Below are 24,572 nucleotides of genomic sequence, written 5' to 3'. Positions count from 1 at the left end.
TGATGAGAATCCAACGGCCATGATGGATCCTTTAATGAGAACGGGGTCGTTTTGGCCGCTTGGGGTGGGACTGGGTCGAGCAAAGGAGACGGGTCGGGTTAGGTTAAAGCTTTGGGACCGTTCGATCAAGTTAATTCAATGGTCCAGATTGAAACGCCCGAAACGACGTCGTTTGGTTGAGGCTGGAGACGGACCGGGTTGGGGCTGGTTTTGGGCTGGACTGGGGTGGGTTTCCGGTGCATTTTATTTGGGCTTTGGGGATTTAGATTAACTTTGGCCCAATTCCGATTTCCTTTTTTTTTATTAATTATTTTCTTCCCAAATTATCTTCAAAATTAAAACCAAAAATCCTAACTCAAATTATAAAACCAAAATTGACTTAAAATACTAATCCACTTCAAATAATATTTATCACAAGTAATTAAATACTAAAAATAAAACAATCACACAATTTGACATTAAACACTTTAAAAATATAAAGTACGTTATTTTTTGTGAATTTTTTATTTTTGTAAAAATAACATTTTACTACTCAACTAAAAAATTATAAAATTAAATCCTAAATGCAAATGCAATCTACTTTTTTTGTATTTTTCATTTATTTAAACATACAAACATGCACGAACTCATGCAAATAATGACAGAAAATACTATAAAAATCCACAAAATTGCAAACAACGGAAAAAATTATTTTATTTTGAATTTTTTGGGGAGTGATTCTCAAAGGGCAAAAATCACGTGCTCACAACACCTAACATATGAAGTAGACCACAAGGTTTAGAAATGGCAATTCCTTCCTCCCTCAACCAATTTTAACATGAACTACCCATATTAGTTTTTTAACATCACATACTACAACTTAGTCCCACATGCATGGCCTATTTCTAACCCCCCCCCCACAACATATTTGAACCTTTAATCTATTGCATGAAGTTTTGGAAGTAGGACTTACCCGAATGGAGGACAATCTATAGTTATCTTCCTTGATTCTTGAAGACTTGAGCAAGATTTGGATGATTATGAAGTTAGGCCCCTCCTTTATCTCTCTATATGCTCTCATATCTCTCTAAAATCAGTAGAAAATGACCCCAAAATGAACCCCAAAGCCTATATATTAAAATGGGGTCGGGTTATAAAAATAGGAAAAATAACCCTCCAAAACCGGGTCTGCGATCGCAGAATGGACCGCAAAATAAGAATGTGGGCCGCAAAATGCACAGCAAAATAGGTGCCCAAAACTGGGCAACACTGGCCCAATTTGCGACAGATCTGCGATCACAAAGTCAAAAATGCGACAGATTTGCGATCGCAGATTCGACACAGGATCACATTTTTCCAGCCTTTGGTAATTTGATCATAACTTTGTATAGGAATGTCCAAATGACGAACGATTTGAAGCGTTGGAAACTTAACTCAAAGACCTTTCATTTTATAGTTTGTTCATCAGATAAAACCTTATACATATTTAGATATGATTGATCAAAATATGGTCTTGTGCAAACTCAGTTGGAATCTTAACCTATTATGAAATTTTCCAATGTGACTTAGGCTTAGGCCTTTCCTTGGGCCCCAAATTACTTACCATAAGACTTGTACACTTATTCACCAAATTCAATTGATGCCCACCATGTTAATAGCACATAAATATTATAATTAGCCTACGTGGCACCACGAAATCCTAGATTACTTAGCGAAATTTTCCGGGGCCTTTCATTCTCCCCCGCTGAGGATCATTCATCTTCGAATGAGGAGTAGAGCCTGACCCAAATACCTAACATGACATATCTTTTTTCTACCCTACCTCAAGTCCCTAAATTTTGACTAACTCCCAAATTTTTCAGAAATTTCGGCAGCATCTCCTTTGTAACTAGGCCTATCCATCTGTCAGAGAATCACCCAAAACCATCCTAAAACTCATCCATAACTCGACAAAGTACCACAATGTATATATTAAAAACATGAACCTCAGCATTATAAGCACTACATTATCATGATGATACTTGGACATGGACTTCACATTTTAAATCATAACACCTAGAATGTACTTTTCAAATCAAAACCAATTGTTATACAATCAAGAGAAATACCTTATTTCCACAATACTCTTGGCCTTCAATGTGGCCTCTTATACTTATAGGCTCTTCCATAACACATTCACGGTAACAACCCCAACCTCCAAAATTATCTAACAAGGATGATAGCTAGATACCTCGCATAAGCTAACTATCTATTAACATTCACCTTCAATAATTTTCACCAGGATGATACACAAATGATCTTCACCTGCCTTCTTAGACATAGACATATGAAAACACAAATTTATAAGGAACAACTATGGGGAAACGTCATACTCCTAGTGCGACCTAATGGGAAATGCGCTTACGTACCCTTCATCATCAACTCACATAACCTCTACAGGGGAGAATTTTGATAATAACCGGTTAACCCTCCTGAATTCTAAATCTCTATGCGAACACCTAAACTAAACTCGTGGTGACCTTCACGATTACTCTAAGATATGCTATAATAAATTGACCATAAAATTACCTATTGAATATATATGATCACACGATGACACGTTTGAAACTTCAATACCAAATAGATCTAATACAGTAAGGAGCAACAAAGTTCAAGATTGGGATGGAATTATTCAGGAATCCATTTATGCGCTGAGCAGAGTATTCCATGAAATTACATACTAAGAGACACGAAGATTTCTATTAATGAGGCTGACATGGTTTAATTCAGGTGACTACATCAATTTTCAGATAGATGAAGCATAGTGGTAACTAATATTCTTAGATAAGGTGGATACCATGTACGTGAACTTGAGATTTTTAAAGAGGTGATCAAGTAGGATGCACCAGTTGTGTCCCTGAGTGTAAGGTAAGTAGTTGAGCTCAAATGGTAAGACTCTTGCAACATGGGTGTGATTGGGGACGCAAATGAAATACGTGGAATTTGATTTCACTCCTAATAATAAGCGATACAAGGACTTTATGCCACAAGCGCATGAGGAGGGAAAAGAAGTCATCTACTTATGAGATTATCATAATTCGAACAATCTAACCCTTCCTAAGCCGGTGGAATGCCAGAGGTAGCAAAATTCCCATACATGACAATGACGTTGTCAATACTCCTAGAAGCCGAGTGAGTAGAGAGCCACATAACCTCATCAAATCCGACCCATTCATGACTTTTCTGAAAAGGTGACACACTTTGGTTTGAAATCATAGCAATTTAAGCTTGCACTTTAAGGCAAATCATTAATTTTGAAACCCATGAGACAAGCCCTCGTAGTTCTAGAGAATCGTCAATAATGGCAAGAAAGTACTTAAAATCATTACGAGCTGGTATAGAATAAGGCCTCGAAGCGATGGTATGAATAATTATGAAAGGGTGAGAAGTCTTGATGCACTTATCGGAGAAGAGTAACCTAAGTTATCTAGTCAAATGGACAAGTAGAGCAGGTAGATGATTGTTTAGGAGAAAATCTCATAAGGAGTGAGAGCAATATCTTTTTATCCTAACAAAAGGAGCATACCCCAACCCATGATGTCATAAGGCATAAAATTAGATTCAAGAGGAGAGTTACTAGATAAAAATAGATAGTAAGGCGGCACAACTAAGAGTACCACTTGGAATCGACAAGCTTAAACAGAGTTGAAGACATTAGAAGTCTATAGAAAAGGGAAAATTTGCCCACTCTCAGGGCGCTTGTAGAGTACATAAAAGTGAGGTTAATTAAATCAGATCATATAGTTGGATAACTAGTCGAGACATTGAGATAATATCGCATTGAAGATTATGGGTAAACAACACATAATGCAAGACAAATGAAAAGAAAGTGAGAGAGCCTTATGGAAGTAACCTTTACATTGTAACCACTAGGAATTGTGGTAATGTAAAGCGATTACGAGAAGCTAAATTTTTGAAAGAAGATCTCTGTATGTAGTCACGTGATGTATAGCTCTAGAATTCAAAAATCCAATTATGTTTAGCAACTCTATTTCACAATGAAGCACTATAGCACACTTCTATACAACCAACTATTACCAGCCAAATTGGGAGACGCTATAAGACTTGACTGAGAGAAAAGTTTTGGCATACGAATGTGTTACTAGGTGTATTGCTCCTTGGTCAACCCAAAACCAAAAGGCGAGAGTTAGATTGATAAGCAGATCGTTGGACTAGCACAAGTGTAGATAATCCATTATCGAAAGGAGATTATTCAATCTCAGCAATTGCGGCATGCTATCAACCCTTGATGTACTTGAAGTGAGGTGGGAACCCAACGAGATAGTGTGAAATGATCATGGAATATTTGCAGATGTTAATAATGAGTTCTCCATGGGTTTGGACTTGAGGAATACCTAGATAGTAATGAAATACAGAAAGACAAGAGAAACAGACGTTGTGCTACGATAAGATAACCTCCAAAGGTGCGCTCGGTCTTGATGGAGAGCCTAGTGAGGGTCCTTACGAGAAAGGAAGTGTTACAATGACACATAGAAGGATATGTTCTCTCATGGTTATCGAACAAGTGTTGGGAAACTAGCACAATGAATTCACTAACTAAAGAACACAATTAACACATGTTGTGGAGATGTAAAGAGAAAATAAACATTTGTTATAAGGTGGACATGCTTCTGCTATATTAACCCCCAACCGCAATATGAGACCATGCCACAAGCAACCACAATACTAGGACAAAGTGAGCTACTTATTGGGGGATGTCCCAAGTGGACACGAAAGTTATACTAAGATGGCGACACAAGATCTTCCTATGACGGGGAGGTGAGGATCTCAATTTTTAGAGAGACTTTATGCACACGGTGACCATTTCGATTGACATGCACTCATGTCATATGTGTTAAGTTATGCTCTTATGTTACTAGACAGTGAAAAGGTTTTATGATGATACTCGCAAGAGAGTGTATTGACTGTTCAAACCATATAAGCCATATACACAACTGAGTAAAAGAGTGACTCGTGAAGGATCGCAACACTGAGATGCTTTACATGGAACTTGACACCACATAGGTAAACTTTACGACGGTGCAGGCATAGGCACAAATGAGCAGATGTTGTCCATAAAAAAGATTTTGTAAGAAATTCATCGGATATAGTCCCTTGTTGAGAATTTAGGAAAGCAAGTCAGAAGTGCTAATCCTAGAGTCATAACTCCATTCAAGGACACAATTTTAGAACTTAATCCCACGAGAATGTAAATAAAAGGATTGTAATAGAGTGGATACACGAATAATGCGTCTCGTTCAAAGAGTCGATACATGCAATGTTTTGTTATTCAACACCTTGTTAAGACCATGTTTATGAGAATTCTTCAATAAGTATGTACACATGCAATGAGTAAAATTTTCGTGTTATTCATAATGATGTACTAGGGAGTGACTTACTTGGTGACTTTAAGTTGATAGGGCAATAACTTAATCAATGCCCCTCGACTCCACATCCCTAACACACGTCGGTAACATACCAATATACTACATTATCTGGTGGTGCAGTGAGATTAATAGGAATAAGGGCACTCCCCTCTTAGCGATAGGTTCTACCAATCCCTACACCCTGCTCAATACATTCTCCTAACAAGTCCTTGGGTAATCCATTCGAACTCAATGGTGGGACCACTACCCTCTCATGACTTCAAATTCGCGGATTATGGTATCATGATTACTCATTTTGAGAGTAAGGCTTGGATAGAAAACAAACTCCCTAACTTGAGCTCTATCACACGATTGGAGTATCAAGGAAGGGTGAAATTTCTAAATGTCCGAATAACCTCCAACTTATAGATGTGGTCGACTACACACTGATAAGAAGGACTCTACTAGACACGGCTCTGAGACATCCTAGGACACTTTAAAACCTTAGGCTCTGATACCAAGTTTGTCACGCCCCAAAATCCGAGGAGCGCGACCGGTGCTCAACCGAGTAAACCCGACTGAGCAAGCCTGTTAGGTTTCATTCTACCCAAACTAATTCATGAATAAATAAGAGATGGACTCCATTAATCATACTTAGTAAGTATTTCATTAACAACTCCTATTTCATTGTCATTAGCAGCTTAAATCATAATTATCAAAATATCACAAGTTTTATAAATCTTTGCCAAACATCAATATTTCTACTTTAATTCCAATACCCGACACTACCCACAACCTGTCTACGGAGCCTCTAAACACAACTGGAGAGTAATGTAATATGGAAATGCCTGTAACAAGGCTCCGGCTATACCTCAAATACAAAGTACAAGATGAACAGATGAAACAGGACCCAGAAACAAAGTGGGGCTCACCAAGTCAGCTGAAAGGATGATGCGGCACTAGCTACTACCAACACTTCCTACTATAGAAACACCTACATCCATGAAAGACGTAGCGCCCCTGGCAAAAGGGATGTTAGTGCCATAGAATAGCACTAGTATGTATAACTAAACACCATCTACTTAGAAAGAACTTTCATACAAGAATAAGAAATCACAAGTATAACTCAAAACTTTAAACGATCACCACATTATCAAATAAAAGAATCATACAACGTTCACATCATTTTCCCATAGCTTTTAGTTTGGGGTATTTCACACTATTCATCATTTGTTCATAATACCACCGCTATCTTAAGCGGAGTCCGTTCTCGACCCGATCGGCTAGGTTGCCTCATTTGAGACATATACTTCAATTACAATCTCATTTTCCTTCTTTTTCGAAATTCACACAATACCACTGCTATCTTGAGCGGAGTCCGATCTCGGCCCGATCGGCTAGGCCGCCTTACCAAGGCGTTGCTCCCTTATCATTAGTCATTTCGTTTCACATATATCATTTCATAGGCACTTGGGGCCACAACTTATCACATCATTCTTGGCACTAGGACGCATTTTATATCGTTCCCAATTTCAATATCGGCTTTGCCATTAGGACAGTAGGTGCATACAAGAGAGATTCAAATTGTAAGCATAGATAAGACTTCACGTAGATGGCACAACAATACAACTTCAATCTAAATTTAAGGTCTAAGCATTTCAATACATAGTTCATATCTTTTGCCCCTTTCAAGTTATCAAGAATAGCACATTGATCATATTGATACACATCTTTCATGCATATAAGGTCGCAACCCTAAATTCATGTAAAACAACAATCAATACAATAATTCAACTTTAATCTTACCATATTCACACAAACATCGATGAAGCTCAATTTCTAAAAGATGGGGTTTTAGCCATACATACCTCAATGAAGCTTTCCTTAAATCTCTACAATACACCAACATATCTAGCAATAACAATCTATAAGGAGATAGCGGAAATCGATTAATAATTAGGTAGATTATCCATGGTGTAACTCTCTTAGGAATTTCATCAAACACCTAACATGCGAAGTAGACCACAAGGTTTAGAAATGGAAATTCCTTACTCCCTCAACCAATTTTAACATGAAATACCTATATTAGTTCTTTAACATCGCATACTACAACTTAGTCCCACATGCATGGCCTATTTCTAGCCCCTACAACATATTTGAACCTTTAATCTATTTCATGAAGTTTTGGAAGTAGGACTTACCCGGATGGAGGACAATCTATGGTTATATTCCTTGATTCTTGAAGACTTGAACAAGATTTGGATGATTATGAAGTTAGGCCCCTCCTTTATCTCTCTTTCTGCTCTCATCTCTCTATAAAATTAGTAGAAAATGACCCCAAAATGAACCCCAAAGCCGATATATTAAAATGGGATCGGTTATAAAAATAGGAAAAATAAACCTCCGAAACCAGGTCTGTGGTCGCAGAATGGACCGCAAAATAAGAATGTGGGCCGCAGAATGCACCAAAAATAGGTGCCCAAAACTGGGAAACACTGGCCCAATTTGCGACAGATTTGCGATCGTAGATTCGACACAGGATTGTATTTTTTCAGCCTTTGGTAATTTGATCATAACTTTGTGTAGGAATGTCCAAATGACGAACGGTTTGAAGCGTTGGAAACTAGACTCAAAGACCTCTCATTTGATAGATTGTTCATCAGATAAAACCTTATACATATTTAGATATACTTGATCAAAATATGGTCCTGTGCAAACTCAGTTGGAATCTTAGCCTATTATGAAATTTTCCAATGTAACTTAGGCTTAGGCCTTTCCTTGGGCCCCAAATTACTTACCATAAGACTTGTACACTTATTCACCAAATACAATTGATGCCCACCATGTTAATAGCACATAAATATTATAATTAGCCTACGTGGCACCACGAAATCCTAGATTACTTAGCGAAATTTTCTGGGGCCTTACAGTGTGGATATGTTAAATGGGTACTAATTTAATATTTTAGACATATGAAGTCCTAGCGGGATGATTATGGATGAAAATAGTTGTTTTAGAATTAAGATGGAGAGCGAGGTGCATAAGATTCGACAAAATCAATTAAGTTTACGAAAGATTTGTCTTTCAGCAGAATTTAGTGTAATTGTATAAGTAATTTGGGAAAACTCAAAACATCAAAGTCGTAGGCATTGGAAATATATTACTAACGATATATTGTGGAGTCTAAACGGATCTTTGTGCAAAACGTTATGTGTGTTTTATAGAACAGTGTGCAATATGCGCACCCAGTGCATGCCTCGTGCGCGGCCGCGCACTTGTGGCAGTGTTACTGCCATTTTGCACGGTCAGGTACACGGTCAAGACTTTAGGTGCATGGGGGCGCACTTGGGGGATCATTTTAAAGCCCTACTTCATCCCTCTCACCCCCAAAATACAAAAACTTGCTCTAGAAAGGAGAGCTCTCAAAAACTTAACTCCTTAAGGGTCCCTCCAACATCCAAGGTAAGTTCTAATGGTGATTCTAAGTTAATTTTAATTTCCCAACATTTTATTAATATGGGTAAACCCTCCATATCATTAGATATTCGATTGGGACATTATTGTTGAGAGAAGGAACCCTAGAACTCGAATTCAAGGGGATTGAACTTTAAAAAGGTAATGTCTACATCGTCTAATTGATTCTAGCATTGGATTAATGATCATAGACTCTAGTTCATGAGATATAAGTTGATGGGTTTGATAGAAAAGTATGAACGGTTATAGGTTTGGGTTGTTGATTGTTGATTATTGGTTAAGGGTAGGGTTGTGCATAATTTGGTAAATACCGAATTACCATACCGAAACCGAAATTTTTGCTATTTGGTTTACATTTTAAAAAAAATTAGTATTTGGTATTTTTTTTTTAAATATTGAAGTACTGATACTGTACCGAAATATATATTGGATTAGTATTAAATATCATGTCATCCTTGAAGCCCTCAGTTACCAGAGAGCTTCAGGAGAATGTTTCTAGTTCCATGTTATTTTGTTGAAGCCTGTGCGCCACCTATTTTTGTCTATGCACTTAATGGATGTTACCCGAATAGTTTTTGTAAACAACACTTGTGAAAGACTTATTTTGGTCACGTTTTAAGAAGCTTATTGGTGTCCGGTATATTACGGAGATGCAAGTTAGAGCTTTAGACCAGACATACTTATATGTTGATGAAGTTTTTAAATATTATTTTAATCTTATGCTCTTGTTTAGAGAAGTCTCATATATGTTGTGCAGTGCTGTAGCATTTATAAGATTGATTTTACTGCCCCAAAATATAACGTTCTGAAGCTGCTTTAGAACTGAATAAACAGAAGTTACCATACCGAATAAATCGAAACTGAAAGGCGAAAAACCGAACTATACCAAATCTAATTAGGTACGGTATTGGTATAGCATTTTAGAATACCGAAAATACCAAATCGAAATGTCTAAATACCGTACCGTACCGACCGACGAATACCCCTAGTTAAGGGTGTTGTTTACCTTATGGGTGATAAATAATGATATTGATTATAACCATTTGAGACTTTAGAATTTATCTAGGAGAAAGAGAATGGGTTAATGGGTGTAGAGACACCATTAATAAGGACTATGAAGCTTTATTCTCACCAAATGTTTGATAAAATACTTAAGTGACCAAAACATGAGTATCATAGCTGATATAGAATCCCTTTGACTTGTATTGCTATAGATTAAAGTTGAAAGGGGTTGACAAACGTTGTATTATGCTCAAGAGCAGAAAGTTAAGATATGTGAGGCTAACTCTCTATGTTTGGGAACATTAATGATTCTCCTTACACTATGTTTCTTTTACGACGTTACTAATTGCCTCTCAAATATAGTTTAGCCTAGTTCCTTGAATAGTTGTAGAACTTCTATTCTTTAGCTTCATAACTCGTTCATGACTTTCATTATGAACGTTGTGAGCTCAGTGCATATTCAATATAGACTTGGATTTGATGCCCCCGAGTCTTAGTATAGATTACTCAGTATGCTATAAACAGTTGAAGTTTCAGTGTTCATAATCAGTTCAAGAATACATGTCTCAGTCTAGTCCTATTCAGTATTCTAGTATTATGTAACTCAGTGTGATCCAGTATTCCAGTATCATGTAACTTAGTATGATTCAGTATTTCACTATCACATATTGCAGTATGATTCTCGGTTCCTAACTTTAAATCCCTGAATGTTGAACACCAGTATTTGGGCATAAGGATGCAGTTTATGCTTTATGCATCTTTGGGCCGGAGGCCGTAGTTATGTATATGTATACTTGGGCCCGAGACCGCAGTTTAATATTCATATAAACAGGTTGTTCATCATTCAGAAAAGAGAGTACTCATATCATTACTTCCTTTGTTCAGTTCACTTATTAGTTGTCATTTCAGTTATCAGTTCAGTTATCAGTTATCAATTCAGCTATCAGTTATCATTTCAGTTACCAGTTATCAGTTATCAGTTAAGTTATCAATTATCAGTTATCATTTTAGTTTCAGTTTCAATAATTATCATTTCAGTTATCAATTATTAATTCTCAATTATCAGCTTAGTTTTAGTTTCAGCATTTAAAATTCTTTCTTTTAGTTTCTTTACATACCAGTGCAATTCAAATGTACTGACGTTCCTTTTGCCCGAGGCCTGCATCTCACGATGCACGTAATGATTTACAGGTTGATGATTCAGAGCGCTAGGATTCTTGTACCAGCTATTTGGTGATCCCTAGTTCTTTTGGGGCATTATCATCACCTTACAGTCTTCAGTATTTTCAGACAACCAGTGTTTTCAGTGCTTCATTAGAGGCTTCATAGACTAGAGTAACAGTTAGATAAAGTCTCAGGTTTTTCATGTTAAGCTATGTTGGCTGCAAATATGTTTCAGAATTGTATTAGTATTCTCGCACTTTGATTTATATCATTCAGACTTTCAGTATATCAGCATTTGTTAGTTTATCTTCCGCATTCAGTATATTATGATATCACATGTTGATTCAGCCAGCCAGTTGGTTCGCTCGGTTGCATGTAGTCAGGCATCGGGTGTCGTGTTACGTCCAGGTCCAGGTTCGGGACATGACAACTTTACTTGTATTTCCATGCTAAATTGTTACTTGTTAGACATTGTTTCTCTTTGCTGAAAGTATTAGTTATTTCATAGTTTCGTTGCCTCCTATTATTTGCTTAAGTTGTTTATCGGTACTTTCAAGGCATATTTTCAGGATTGGTCTCGCTGTATAATATTACTCATGCAGATTCTATATTGAATGAGGTTTCCTTTTCTTGGTTCAGTTTGGTAATTATTTATTGTAAAGGCCTTGTCATTTAGCCTATTGATTTGATTATGGACTTTGAGTTTTTGGTTCTGATATAGTGGGATCGGGCTGCACGCCGAAGCAGGTGTAATAAGGGAGGATTGATATGATAGAATAAGGGTGATATATATATATACACACGCATGGTGAGATCGGGCCGCACGCCATAATAGGTGTAATAAGGGTGGAATGATATAGTGAAATAAGGGTCAAATTACGATATTGATATTAATATATGGTGAGATCGGGTTGCGCGGCGCAACAAATATATTATTTACTGTTATTGATATTCTTATGGTAGAATAAGGGAGAATTATGTGTTGTCTGGTGGGATCGGGTTGCGCGCCTCAATAACCTATATGTTTTCTATTTCTTGAGTTACGTTATTTTTTCGACATTTTGTTTGAACTGGTAAGATTGGTAAATTCTGGATGACACTGGTTTATCTTTGAGGTTGTGGCTATCATTTTCTATTGGTTGTTTAATTTTGTACTGTATTTCAATTATTCTGTCATTATTATATATTGCGTACAGGTTTTAGTGTAGGTGACCCGCCTTAGCCTCGTCACTACTTCATCGAGGTTAGGCTCGTCACTTACCAGTACATGAGGTCGGTTGTACAGATACTACACTCTGCACACTGTGTAGATTTTGGAGTCGGTTCTAGTGGTGGATATTAGTTTGCTCGGATTGGACATTGTTGGTGACTTGAAGTACGGTTGTTCAGCGCTTGCAGCTTCTGAAGTCCCCATCCTTTTTTTCTTTTTAGCTGTATAACTTCATTCAAACAGCTTATACTTATTTCAAACTCTTATGTGTATTACTTTAGAAGCTTGTGCACTTGTGACACTAGGTTTAGGGGATTATAATAGACGTTTGGTTGTTTAACTTCCGCATTTATACTTAGAACATACCTATTATTTTAGTTCATTATTAATGCTATCACTTTAATTGTTAAAAGTAGTAAATTGTTCTAACGTTGGCTTGCCTAGAAATTGAGATGTTAGGCCATCACGATCCCAACGGTGAAAATTCTGGGTCGTGACAATTTTCTCTGTGGAACTTTAGTTCATCAATACACTTCTAATTATTTAACGTTAGGCTTGTGTTTCACACCATCTGATAAATTCTAACAGGGATGTGGGCCCAACTCTTAAAAGATAGATGCTAGATTTTAGCTCTAAGTGACTTAAGAGGCCCACTTCATGTGGGTTGGTTCAAGATAGGAATCATTATAAATCCACATTGTGGTCCTTGGTAAAAATTGTACGAGGCGCTCTATTTTGTTGCCCCCATTTAACCTATACCTACTTTTTAAAAAAGTTTTAATTTGTACCCATTGTTTAAACAACTTCATGCCTATTTCTCCTCCTCCTTTGCTTCTAAATGTTGAAGATAGAGAGAACAACTTATATTTGCTATTTTAGCTCATTACAGCTAGGAATTAGCTTCTGGACCGTCCAGTTCAGAAATTCTAATTTTAATGGCTACTGAAACATGAAAGCACGACTTGATTCCTTGTGCATTAGGTGAAGCCACAGTATAAAGAACAGAGTAAGAGACTCCAATAAAGCAAACTAAATTATAGATACGAAAGCTTCCCTACAAAGGGTCTAGCTTCAACAACCCATAAGGGGCGGCTAGCCAAGATACACAAACAGTTAATTTGTTTATAGTCACAAAAGTTTTCCTACAAAGGGGCTGGCTTCAACAACCCATAAAGGATGGTTTTCCAAGCTACACAACTCAAAAAACTTTTGTACTATAACTAACGTTAGTTGTTTATAACTCAGAAAACTTTTGTACTACAACAAGCTAACTTTCAAAGAGTATTCTTACTCTATTTTCATATATGGACCAGTTTTTCCATCCATTCGAAAGAAAGAACAAGAGGAAAATTAGAAAGCACTCATATGTAATATATCATAAAAGATTTACAAAGGTTACAAGATGATCCTACAACTACTACAAGGCCTCCTTTATATAGGACTAGGAGGTTATTACAAGACAAACTAACATTAAAATAAACCTATCTTACATGGAAAACCTATCTACAAGTGGGTCCCTTTTGGCATATGAAGGACCTGAGGCAAACCAACTAGAAAACTCCTGAAAACATGTGAAAGAGGTGAAATATACATGGTGTAGCACATGAAAGTATGCGGGAGCATGTGATGGCATGTGAAAGTAGGGTGTTGCATGTGATTAAACATGTGGAAACACATGGAAGCATGTGGAAGTGGGGCCCGGATAGTATGGAAAGATGTGAAAATTTGTCTTGGCATGGGTAGATGATCTTTTAGGGTTTTTTGGTAGGTAATATGAGATTATGGTGGGATTAGCAGGGATTAAGATAATGATCTTTCATTGATTCTCTATGATTTTTTCTAGGCATCTTTTCAAAGACCTTGTGTAGTAACGCCTTGAACTTGACGTTCCTTCTTCGTTGTGTTCCTTCTTCTTTGGATTGAGAGATGTAATTTGCAACCTTAATCTGGAGATCTCGTGAGTGATCTTTTCTCGGATGACTTCGTATGGGGTTTGATATTCCTTTGCTGCTTCCCGGACCCTTTCCCAGTGAGGATGATTGCTGGTATAATTCCAGCTTGCCCAATCTTTTAGCCATATCTCCCTCGCGATGTACCTGTTTTGCTGGAAAAGGATTCTTTGTGCCTCGCTATATTCTTCTTCCATGGATAAAATGGACACGGGAAATTTCGACCAGAATGATGCTTCTGCTTGCGCCTGGACTTTTCCATTAATAATCTTCACTGGCCTATGGAACATGAAAACTTTTGCTGTGTAGGAATCGCTGAAACATTTTATCAAATATCTTCTAGGCTTCAACCATAGTAAAAATATTTTAAGAGTTGGTTCAATGTTATCAAAATCCTTAAAGACGTTGCATTTGAATTCCATGAAAATATAGTACTAATAGCATAGGTACAAGAAAACCCATAATAGTTCATGTGGAAAATCTTTGGCTTATGTTATGAATGTATGGCAGAATGGATATTCTGGATTAACCCCATAAGGCTTAAGGATGGATCCTCCATGTTGTCGAAAAACTTGGATCTCATAATAAGTTCTTCATTCCATTAAAATTGATGGATCAAAGGGATCCATGAGGTTGAACAGCTCCGGTAGATGATCCATTGGTTTCAATGAACTTGTTCCTGGTACATTTGAAAACATGAAGATGTGGTTGATTAGCTTTTGTTTTGACTTAATTTTTGTGGGGAAAAATCTCTTTGAGAATTCTTCCTGTCGAGATAGAAAATCTGGGAGAATATTATCCTTTCCTTTCAGGTGCTTGACTTGAAACTTGTATGAAGAGAACCATTGTGCCCATCTGAGAAGCTGAGGATTGGGAATAATTTTTTCATTTATCTAGATCATCTTTGGGAAGGCCTTCATCTCCATTTCTATCAGAAATTCTGTATGTATCAAGAAAAAGTTGAATTTCTTGATTCCATTCTTTACTGCAAGAATTTACTTGAAAGTGGAGTGATAATGCTAGTCCGCATCTTTGAACTTTCCGCTGGCATATCCGCATATGTTTTTCTGGCCATCTTTTTCTTCAAATAGAACGGCACTCCAATATTCATTGATGGCATCAGTTTTGCAGTATCTTCTTATCATCTGAAGGGATGTAGAGGGACTTGACGTTTTTAGATATCTCTTTTATTTCTCTGACTGCTTCATCCTGTTTCTTTCCCCATGATGGAGCATTTTTCTTGAGCATTTCTGTGAGTGGTGAAATGTATATAGAGATATTTGGGATGAAATCTCTTACATAATTTATTACACCCAAGAACTATTGGATCTGCTTTGTTGTGAGGTTGGTATCCGGAAATTTGAGTAATTCCTGACATATATATGTGGTTCTGGACTGTATTCACCTTGGACAAAATGTATTTCGAGAAAATCGACCTCCTTTTGCGCAAGAACCATCTTTTTTGCTGAAATCATGATCCCGTACTATGTTATCAATGCCTCAAATTGACGAAGCAAGTTGATATGTTCTTCCAATGTATCACTAAATAACAGGATATCATCAATGTAAACTAAGGAGGTATGGAGGATGGGTTGGAATATTTTTATCATGGCTTTTTGGAATAAAGAGGGTGCAGTTTTTAATCCGAAGGGCATGACTTTCCATTAGAAGTGATGATCAGGGATGCAAAATCCCGTTTTGGGTCTTTCTTTATGGTGGATTCCCCATTGCCAAAATCCAAATTTTAGATCAAACTTGGAAAAATATTTGGCCTTAGCTAATTAGGAGAAAATAATGAGTTTATTTAGGATAGGGAACTTATCATCTTGGAGGAAGTGGTTAAGTGGTTGGTAGTTAATAACTAACCTGAGTTTTCCTCTTGTCTGCTCAGTCTTTTGTTGACCTAAAATGCTTTGCATGACCATTGTGAATCTCATGACTCTATTAGATCAAATTCAAAGAGTTTTTTACATTCTTTCTTTGCAAGTTGAAGATGATCTGGATTCATGCCTGAATGAATGGCTTTTGTTGGATTGATATTTTCATTCTTCTTGAAAGGGAGCTTGATAAAAAACTCTTCATTTTTCCATAATGGGCTTTTTCCTTTCTTCATGAAGTCCGTGTGAGATTTAGCACATGAATGCTCAATGAGATTTTGCTCAATCTCTTTGATTTGTTCGTCGTTGGTGATTTGAAATAGCCTTGTAATCTCAAAATAAGATTTGAAATGCTTCTTAAAGACTATCACGTTAGCTTTGATCTGGAGTTGATCTCTAAGTTGTCTGTAAATGTCGAATCCAAAAATAAGATCTTTTCCTGGTACATCATACTTTATCAGCTTGGTTCTGTATTTCAATCCTGGAAAGAACTCAATTGTGACCGGATGCTTTGTGATGACGGTGGTAGTCAATATTCCATTTGATGCAGTGTAAAAATCCTTAAAGTGCGGCATCCATTGATCTTCAGGGAGAACAACAAGATTTATGAGTGAGGAAGCAGCTCCAGTGTCAATGAAAGCAATAACTCAAGATGGTTTATCCCATTTGGATGAATAGACTTTGAGTTCGACTTGAGGAACAACTACAAGAGCGTTGATCTCCTCTCAGGCTTCGATCACTGGTTCTGAAATTTGGTAGTGATCGTTGCCTTGATCTTCATAGATATCAAAAGAGAATAAAGTTTCTTCACTATGTTCATCATCCACAGAGAATATGGATTCAAGGTCCTCTTCTTTTCCGAGATATATGCCAGTGTAACCTTCAATCTCTTCAAGGAGTTTGACAAATTTTCTTGATTGGGGATAGTTTTTCACGAAATGTCCAATTTTGTGGCAAATAAAGCATCTGTTTTTCTTGTGAAAATTTCCTGGTCTTCTACGTCTAAAATATTTTGCACGTCTCTTGGACCTTGATTTTCCATCTGGAATTCTTAGCCATCTGAACCTCCTAAATCCTTTTTGTCTCCTGGTTGTGTGGCAGGAATATCCTGATCCAGTAATCAGATCGGATCTGCGACATGCTTTGTCAAGCGCTGGATTGTGTTGGATAATTTGTTTTAGGGCTGAGCGCTTTGTACAAATGTCATCTAATGCGACGAAAATAGCTTTCCTGATGTAGACAACTTGTGGGATTGTTATTGACTAAAACTTTTCTTCAATGATGGTCATGGTTTGGTTAGCCAACAACTTTGGAATGGAAGAGACAAAGGCTTGCTTCAGGTTGATGTTTCCACCAATTTCAAAGTATATCTTTGCTATTTTTTGAAAATGTCTATCAATGTCATTTCTGTCAAATGACACACACTTCATCTCAAAGAGCTGTCTTAGCATTTTCTCTTGTCTTTGGCTAGTATCTCCACAAAAAACTTCATGTAGGATTCTCATGTTGAAGGCAAAATCCTGGGAAGTAAGAAAAGTATTTTGTCTTGAATCCCAAGTGAATTCCACCAATCTCTGAGGATTCCTGAGAACCGGGAAGTTAGTTCTGAAAGAATGATATACTTTTCTTGTTCCACCAAATTTTTGGTCACTATCCAAGTATAGAAGTCTTGTATCCTTTGAGGCCATTTTAAAACCTTGACGTCATCTAAGGTGAAAGTGTGGAAGCCAGTTCCAATTGATTTTGATGCCATGGGTTCATGTCTTCTTTCTGGGATTGGCTCATCCGTCATGCCTTCTTGATCATCCTCTACTTCAGATATTTTTGGGTCTCTTGGTTGGCTTACAAAGATTGGGGGATCGTCTTCTTCGGAAGAGTTTGTTGTGGACTCATTGCTTGATTGAGAGTTATCTTCCATTGTTTCAGCGTCTGATGAATTTAGAGATTTTGACCATGGGGTATCTTATTCTGGTATATTTCTTGCCCGGGAGACATAGAGGCCTGGAGTCTTATGATCAAAAATCATCAAACTTTTGGGGTTAGACCCTTTTGAACTTTCTCCTTAGTCTTGCCTTTTTTTGGTATGTTTCTGGGCTGCAAGGGCATCTTTCCTTTCCTAAACCATTTTTGCGATATCGAATTCAGTTTTTTCTTTCAAAAGGTTGGGTGAAAGAAATGGGATTTTGTGAGGTAGTTAGAAAAGTAGAAAAGGTGTAGTCCAATTTTGGAGGAGAATATGCTTGTGGTGACATGGGGTAGAAGGTAGATTATGAAGGGGAACTGGGGCTTTTTGTGGCTCAAAGTGATTATTTTTCAGAAGTTGAATTTGTTCCTTGATGGAAATCGTCTCCTTTTATTGTTGTTGGAAGAACTGGAAAAGTAAAGTTCCCGGTGGACAAATTTCATATTGTAAATTGGTCAATCTTAGTTTCAATGCTTTGATTAGTCCTGCATGGTGAGACGATGGCTGCTCCACCTTTTTCTTAATTGTTTCCACTTTGCTCATTATCTTGTTTTGTGTACGGGCCACGTTTTTTATGGTGTTGCCAATATTGTTGAGCACTTTGTTTTGACAGATGGAATTTTCTAATTGTCAGTTAATTGTTGCTTCGATGTCACTTGTTGGGGTTTTTTCTCCAGTAGGTAGTACTATATTTTTCTTGGGATTTTTGGAGCATGGCTGATACCCTCCTTTTCAAAGGGTTGGAGTGAAGGAAAATCTTGGGTATGACTGGAGCTTGAAGGACTTAGCATAAATATATGTGGTTGTGTGGACTTTTGGGTTGATGGAGTTTTAAGCTCAGATGGATTTTTGGACTTTGGGGTATGAACTGATGGTGGTTTGGATTTGGGTGTTACTTCGTTGTCTGCCCAACTTGGAGTGAACTTTTCTCGTAATTTTGGCTATTCCTGGGGTTTATAACTGATAAGAAATCATATTTACCTACACGGCTTAATGAGCTAACTGAAGGATCTTTATTTTCATATTTGGCTAAAAATTGTTTTTCAGTGGTTTTTCCCTTTTTTTGAATTTTGCTTTGGTTTCGTTAAGGCCGAACCTTTCCCAATGATGTTGGTGGTGTTCATCATATTCTCCAATTGGATCCTCCAAACAGTCTTGGCAGTCACAACCAAGATCCCATGGACAATGTCCTGTGAAGGGGCATTTGAACCACCAAACTCATTTACCCTGTTTGTTAAAGTGTTGGCACCAGTCATGTTCTTCCATGATGCTTTGTATATCCCAGAAGAACTCTCCATCAGGTTCAGGTATGTATCTGTTGTATCTTTGGGTTGAATCATTTGACAAGAGAAAGATGGTTTTATTGGGTTTTTTGAGATGGGAATGGTCAAAGCTTATGGAAACAGTTTTGTCATTTCTTTTGGTAAAAGTTGGCTCACCAGATTGTAGAGATTCTTCTGGTTCCCTTAACGTTTCATAATTTGTGATCCAGGAATCAGGAAGGATATTGACAAGCTCATCTCTAGAAATTTATCTGGGTATTTGGGTGCACATGGTGTTTCCTTTGGTAGCATCAATATTCAAGAGTAAAGCATTTTCTCCTCTGGGAAGGTAGAGACCCATGGCATGATTTTGGACCCGCCACTCCATTTGGTGATGAAGAGTGGCTTGGATAGAATCTTTGGCTTGTGGGGCTCCCTGGATTTGGACTTGGATTTTTAGGGATTCGGTTAGGTACGGGTCATAAAGGGACATGTTAAAATTTGGAAAGATAGTTATGAAGACTGTCCCAGCATTTAGGGTAACTTCGGCAGTACCCAAATTTGCATGTTGGTACTCCAAGTATCTTGTATCTAGAAGAGAAAGTCGAGCAACAACAGGTTGACCTTTTCTTTCGTGATATGTTAAAGCGATTCAGATAGCATCAAAATGGATATGGGTAAAACTATGGTTTCTTTTACTAATGGTCTTGTTTTATAGGGAGTATTGCTTTTCAAATTTTCTGATAATTCCGTTATTCTAAGGCTAAAATATACAATAAATAGTAGTTAGCAACTGGATCTTAATGACAACTTGTCATTGTTGTTTTAGAACTTCAGATCGAAGAATGCTAAAGTTCAGCAAATATAAAAAAAAATTCAGCTCCTAGAAAGCTGAAGTTCAGCAAATACAAAATAAACTTCAGCCCTGAAGTTCATCACAAACATAACAAAGCTTCAGCTAAAACATGCTAAGTTCAGCAAATATAGAACAAAACTTCAACTAAAACATGCTGAAATTCAGCAAATACAGAACAAAGCTTCAGCTAAAACATGCTGAAGTTCAGCAAATACAGAACAAAACTTCATCTACTAGAATGTTTAAGTTTAGCAATTACAAATAAAAACTTCAGCCAACACATACTGAAGTTTAGCAAATACAGAACAAAACTTCAGCTACTAGAATGCTTAAGTTCAGCAATTACGAACAAAAACTTCAGTCAACACATGCTGTTTGTGTTATTGAACTTTACCATTTGCACTATGAACTGAAGTTTGCAAGTCAGGCCAAACTTCATGCAAAAATATCTGAAGTTTTGCTACACTTCAGGCAAAATATTTTGCTACTTCAGGCCTGTATGTCTGAAGTTACGCGAAAAGTGGGTACGCTTGCAAATTTTTTTGCAAAGCGGGTATAAGTTAAAATGTGACCCAAAAAGAAGGTATAGGTGCAAATGCCCCGTCCTTTGCTCCATCTCTTTTGCAAATCATGGGTTGCAGGCCTTTCTTGGTAATATCACAAAATATGTTGACTGCATTATATAGATTGCTGTAGTTGCTTTGATTATCGCAATGAGAGCTGTATGTATGCTTCTAGCCTTCCACTTTATGATTGTGTGTAGATTTGAATCTTAGGCTATAGTTTGGTCTCAATTCATCTGTTGTTCCTTGAAGTTTAACAAAATTTCATGTGGATAAAAATGTGAGGAACAATTACACACAATTGAGATATCTTAGGTTTGTTTTGTAGGGTGGGAGGAATAGGTAAAACTAAACCATCAATGAGTGAGCAAAAAAGAGCATAGAGTATGGTGGAAGAAAGTTTGTCTTTTTTACCTTAGAAAAAGAAATAAAAAAGAGGGAAGTTTATCTTTTTAATATAATAGTAAAGAATATGTGTCGATGTTTTTCATGTTCTTACTGTGTTGTATATACTTTTTAAGAGCTGGGAAAAAATTAATCGATATCTGCTTAAATTCTTTTGCCACTTATGTTATACAAATGGACTTGATTGTTTGGCATCTTCGTACTTTTAATAAAAAGATAAGTAAATTCAAGTGAAAATTCTGAATTGCTTTATCATGTCACTCAACCTGCTCTATCAGAACCTGTGTAGTGACAAAAGCTGGAAGAAAGTAAAAAAAATGCGGTAGGTGGGGAAAACAGAGATATAAGTAAAAGTTACAGGTTGAGTTGATGGGACTAATGCCAAATGGAGCACAACTGAATTCTCATAGTACTTCTTAAAAACATATAGGTGCGGGACAATACTTACATCTGCAATGAGACGTACATGAGAAAAAACTGAAATGAAATCTACTAGATTCAAGAAATGAAATTAGATGCATAGATGCTGAGGGACCGGGTAATATGACGAATGGAAAAATGTATTGAAAAAACATATAAATGCTTTGAAAATTGATTATTTAGGAGAATGAACAATTTGTATGCTCTTTTAAATATATTTTGTAGGAAATGGACAGAGAGTAAGTCTAGCTACTCCTCCCAATTCTTGAGTCTGTCTTGAGCGCTGAATAAGAGTCATTTTCCATGTTGTTCTTAGTCGCTGGCTAGAGATGGTCCAAACCAAATGGATCAGCATCCTCAAATTCCAGAGGTCTATCTCTTGGAGCAGTCCTCTCAGATGTTCCAGCAAATGCCTTGTCAGGCTTGAAGCGATCCGTCTTGATGATCTTCTCCAGCTGCTGCTGCTCGTCAGCACCACCATATACATCAGAATCCACGTCTTTCTTCCGTCTGTATGGAGTAGACTGAGCAGTAAATAAGTGTTTATCATAGATGTTGTAGGCATCATCGGTACTGGCAAATCCAGAATTCATCCCCTTCTCTTGGTTGAACAATCTCTGGTCATACATCATGACCTCGCCTCTTGATGTAGAAGCCATCCCAAGAGCCACCTTCTCGCTGATATCACGGTCTCTATCTCTGGTGATGATTATCTTCTTATTACCACTCATTGCTGAAGCATTTTTTGCCTCATCCAATCTCCTCTCGCGGCGTCGTATCTTCTCTCTCTGTATATAATCCACACTAGTCATATCATTCATTAGTGAACCTGCAACAGTTCCATCTCTTTCTTTTCCTTAGCTTTCATCATCAGCTCTTTGACCGCATTGCAACCGCTTCTCTGGCTTTCTCCTCTGCAACATACAAAGCCTCCGAAAATTTTGCCATATTATCATTGACCTGCACCTCTTGAAGTCCCCTGATGCCATCAGCAGCGAGACGCCTATCAAGGGGGATTGTGTAACCTTTTGGGTTCTTCTAGTTTGATATACAAGGCGGAATCTTCCAATCCTGTTGATCCTTCAATGTAACAGGACGAGGAGGAGAATGCATAAGAGGCACAGGTGGTGAACCAGAGCCCCTAGGGATCTTTTTGTGCTTGAACTTAGGTGGCTCGATAGGGTCCACTGGCATCTCCACCACTCCGAATTAAATTGCTGGAAAGGCTTGTACTTAATGAACTCCAGAGATTGTGTAGGAACCGAACGTTTATCATCTTCTCAAGGGCAGCCTTGGTGCTTTCCTCAATTATTTTTTTATGCTTCTCGTCATCCCCAAAACCATATCAAAACCATATTGCCGTTTTGTACTGCTAGTTGATGGTTTAAGACACGCCATTAATGCGTACTGTTACGCAACGCCTTCCTGATGTTCTTTGGAAGAGCAACGTAAGGCTAAGCAACCGATGTCAGTGCGGTTGTTGTCCGCCAATGAGGTCCCCTCCGCAAGCTAGACTAGATTGTCAGTGCCGTGCGGGAGAACCAATGTCACGAGCAATTGCGGAAGTTGAGAGAGAATTGGGTTTTGAATGATGATGATGATTTTATTGATGACTAAAATGCTGATTACAAAAGATGCAGTGTCGAGGGGGAGAGACACCAGTACAGAAAATTGCTTGCTTGAAAATGTTTGATTGTTTGGTCCCCCTTAATAATGCTTAAAAAAATAAACCAACATTACATGACTAGTCCTAATAAAGCTGTAGAAGCACACTGAATGAAAATGATGTAAACTAGCATATAATTACAATGAAAAGGACTTAGTTTATTACAAGGTAGAACTAAGTCCGATGGCAACAACTTTGTCTTGCGGGTCAGGGTCTGCGCGCGCGTTGCTGTGGGCGCGCGCGACACTTGCTGTGGTGGCCTGAGGCTGGGCGCTGGTGCTTGGCATCAGGGTTTGTGCGCGAGGCGCTGCTGGAATGGGCCTACAGCTGGGCGCTGGCGAGGCATCAGGATCTGCGCGCGCGGCATTGTCAGGGCGCGCGTCGCTATTGTCATTGGCCAGCCGCTGGGCGCTGGCGAGAGGCATCGGTGGAGCGACAGAGGCGCATGCGCGCTTGTCACTTGGCGCAGCCAAGACCACGGGGCCGACCATGGCGCTAGGCATTGCGAGGCTTGCTAGGCCGCCATGGGGCGCGGCCAAGGGGTCATGGAGCGTGTCTGGAAAGTAGCCCATGACAGTACTAATGCTAGTTGTTGATGTTGGGAATGAATACGTTTGTTTGGGTTTATATAATGCTTATGGAGTACTAATCCTAAAAGGAAAAGGATTCGATTCTACACCTACTTATACAGGGATTGGGAACACTTTCTTTTTTTGTGGGGGGGGGGGGGGGGGTCTCTATATAATGTCTCGTAATCCTAAGGAATGGAATGGTAGATAGACGGACAATAATTTCTACTCCTATTTATACAACAATTAATTATTGGGATCCTAAATATATTAAGGAATTTTTGCACCATTCCTTTTCTTTTAAAAAAAAATTGATTTACCTCTATATATATACACACACTAGTCAATTATTTTGTAGAGAGGGAATTATCTTTTTATAAATAGGATGTTTTCTTAACTCGTCTCGAAGACATGGATCAAAGTTGTAATCTTACGCAAATATTAGATGTTATATTCTTAAAATGTTTAAATTCCTTATATAATTGTAGTATTTTAAACATCATAACCCAATATTTCGGATATTGAATATTAACTCATTTAGAATCAATTTGCTGAAATAGAATTCATTCTGAACTGCAGTAGATGGATGGAAACTTGGTGAAACAGACGTGTTTAGACTTAACCTGCTATAGAGGCCAATGCTTTAGTTCTAACTGTAAGATGAGTCGACTAAGAGGCCATCTACTACACAGTCATGAGCAATGGTGGAGGCAAAATTTCGGGGTTCACAAAAAGAAAAAAATTAAAAAATTAAAAGAGATTGTAGCTAGTGGGAATTAAACAATTGATCTCACAAAGATCGCTACAA

The 24,572-nt window shown here is 37.7% G+C and overlaps 1 protein-coding gene across 1 annotated transcript; it reads right to left on the bottom strand.

The window, feature by feature from the left end:
• Positions 1 to 21,852: 21,852 nt before the first annotated feature.
• Positions 21,853 to 22,477, bottom strand: LOC107825433 (SNW/SKI-interacting protein A-like). The gene is made up of 2 exons (XM_075256380.1): positions 22,424 to 22,477; positions 21,853 to 22,317 (listed from the first exon to the last, which is right to left on the bottom strand). Exons 1-2 carry the CDS (start codon positions 22,475 to 22,477, stop codon positions 21,853 to 21,855), a joined length of 519 nt encoding a protein of 172 aa, XP_075112481.1.
• Positions 22,478 to 24,572: the final 2,095 nt, after the last annotated feature.

This window comes from Nicotiana tabacum, chromosome 6 (assembly GCF_000715075.1).
Source record: "Nicotiana tabacum cultivar K326 chromosome 6, ASM71507v2, whole genome shotgun sequence".
Lineage (NCBI taxonomy): Eukaryota > Viridiplantae > Streptophyta > Magnoliopsida > Solanales > Solanaceae > Nicotiana > Nicotiana tabacum.
The sequence above is the reverse complement of the archived record's forward strand: the minus strand, read 5'-3'. Positions and strand labels throughout refer to the sequence as shown.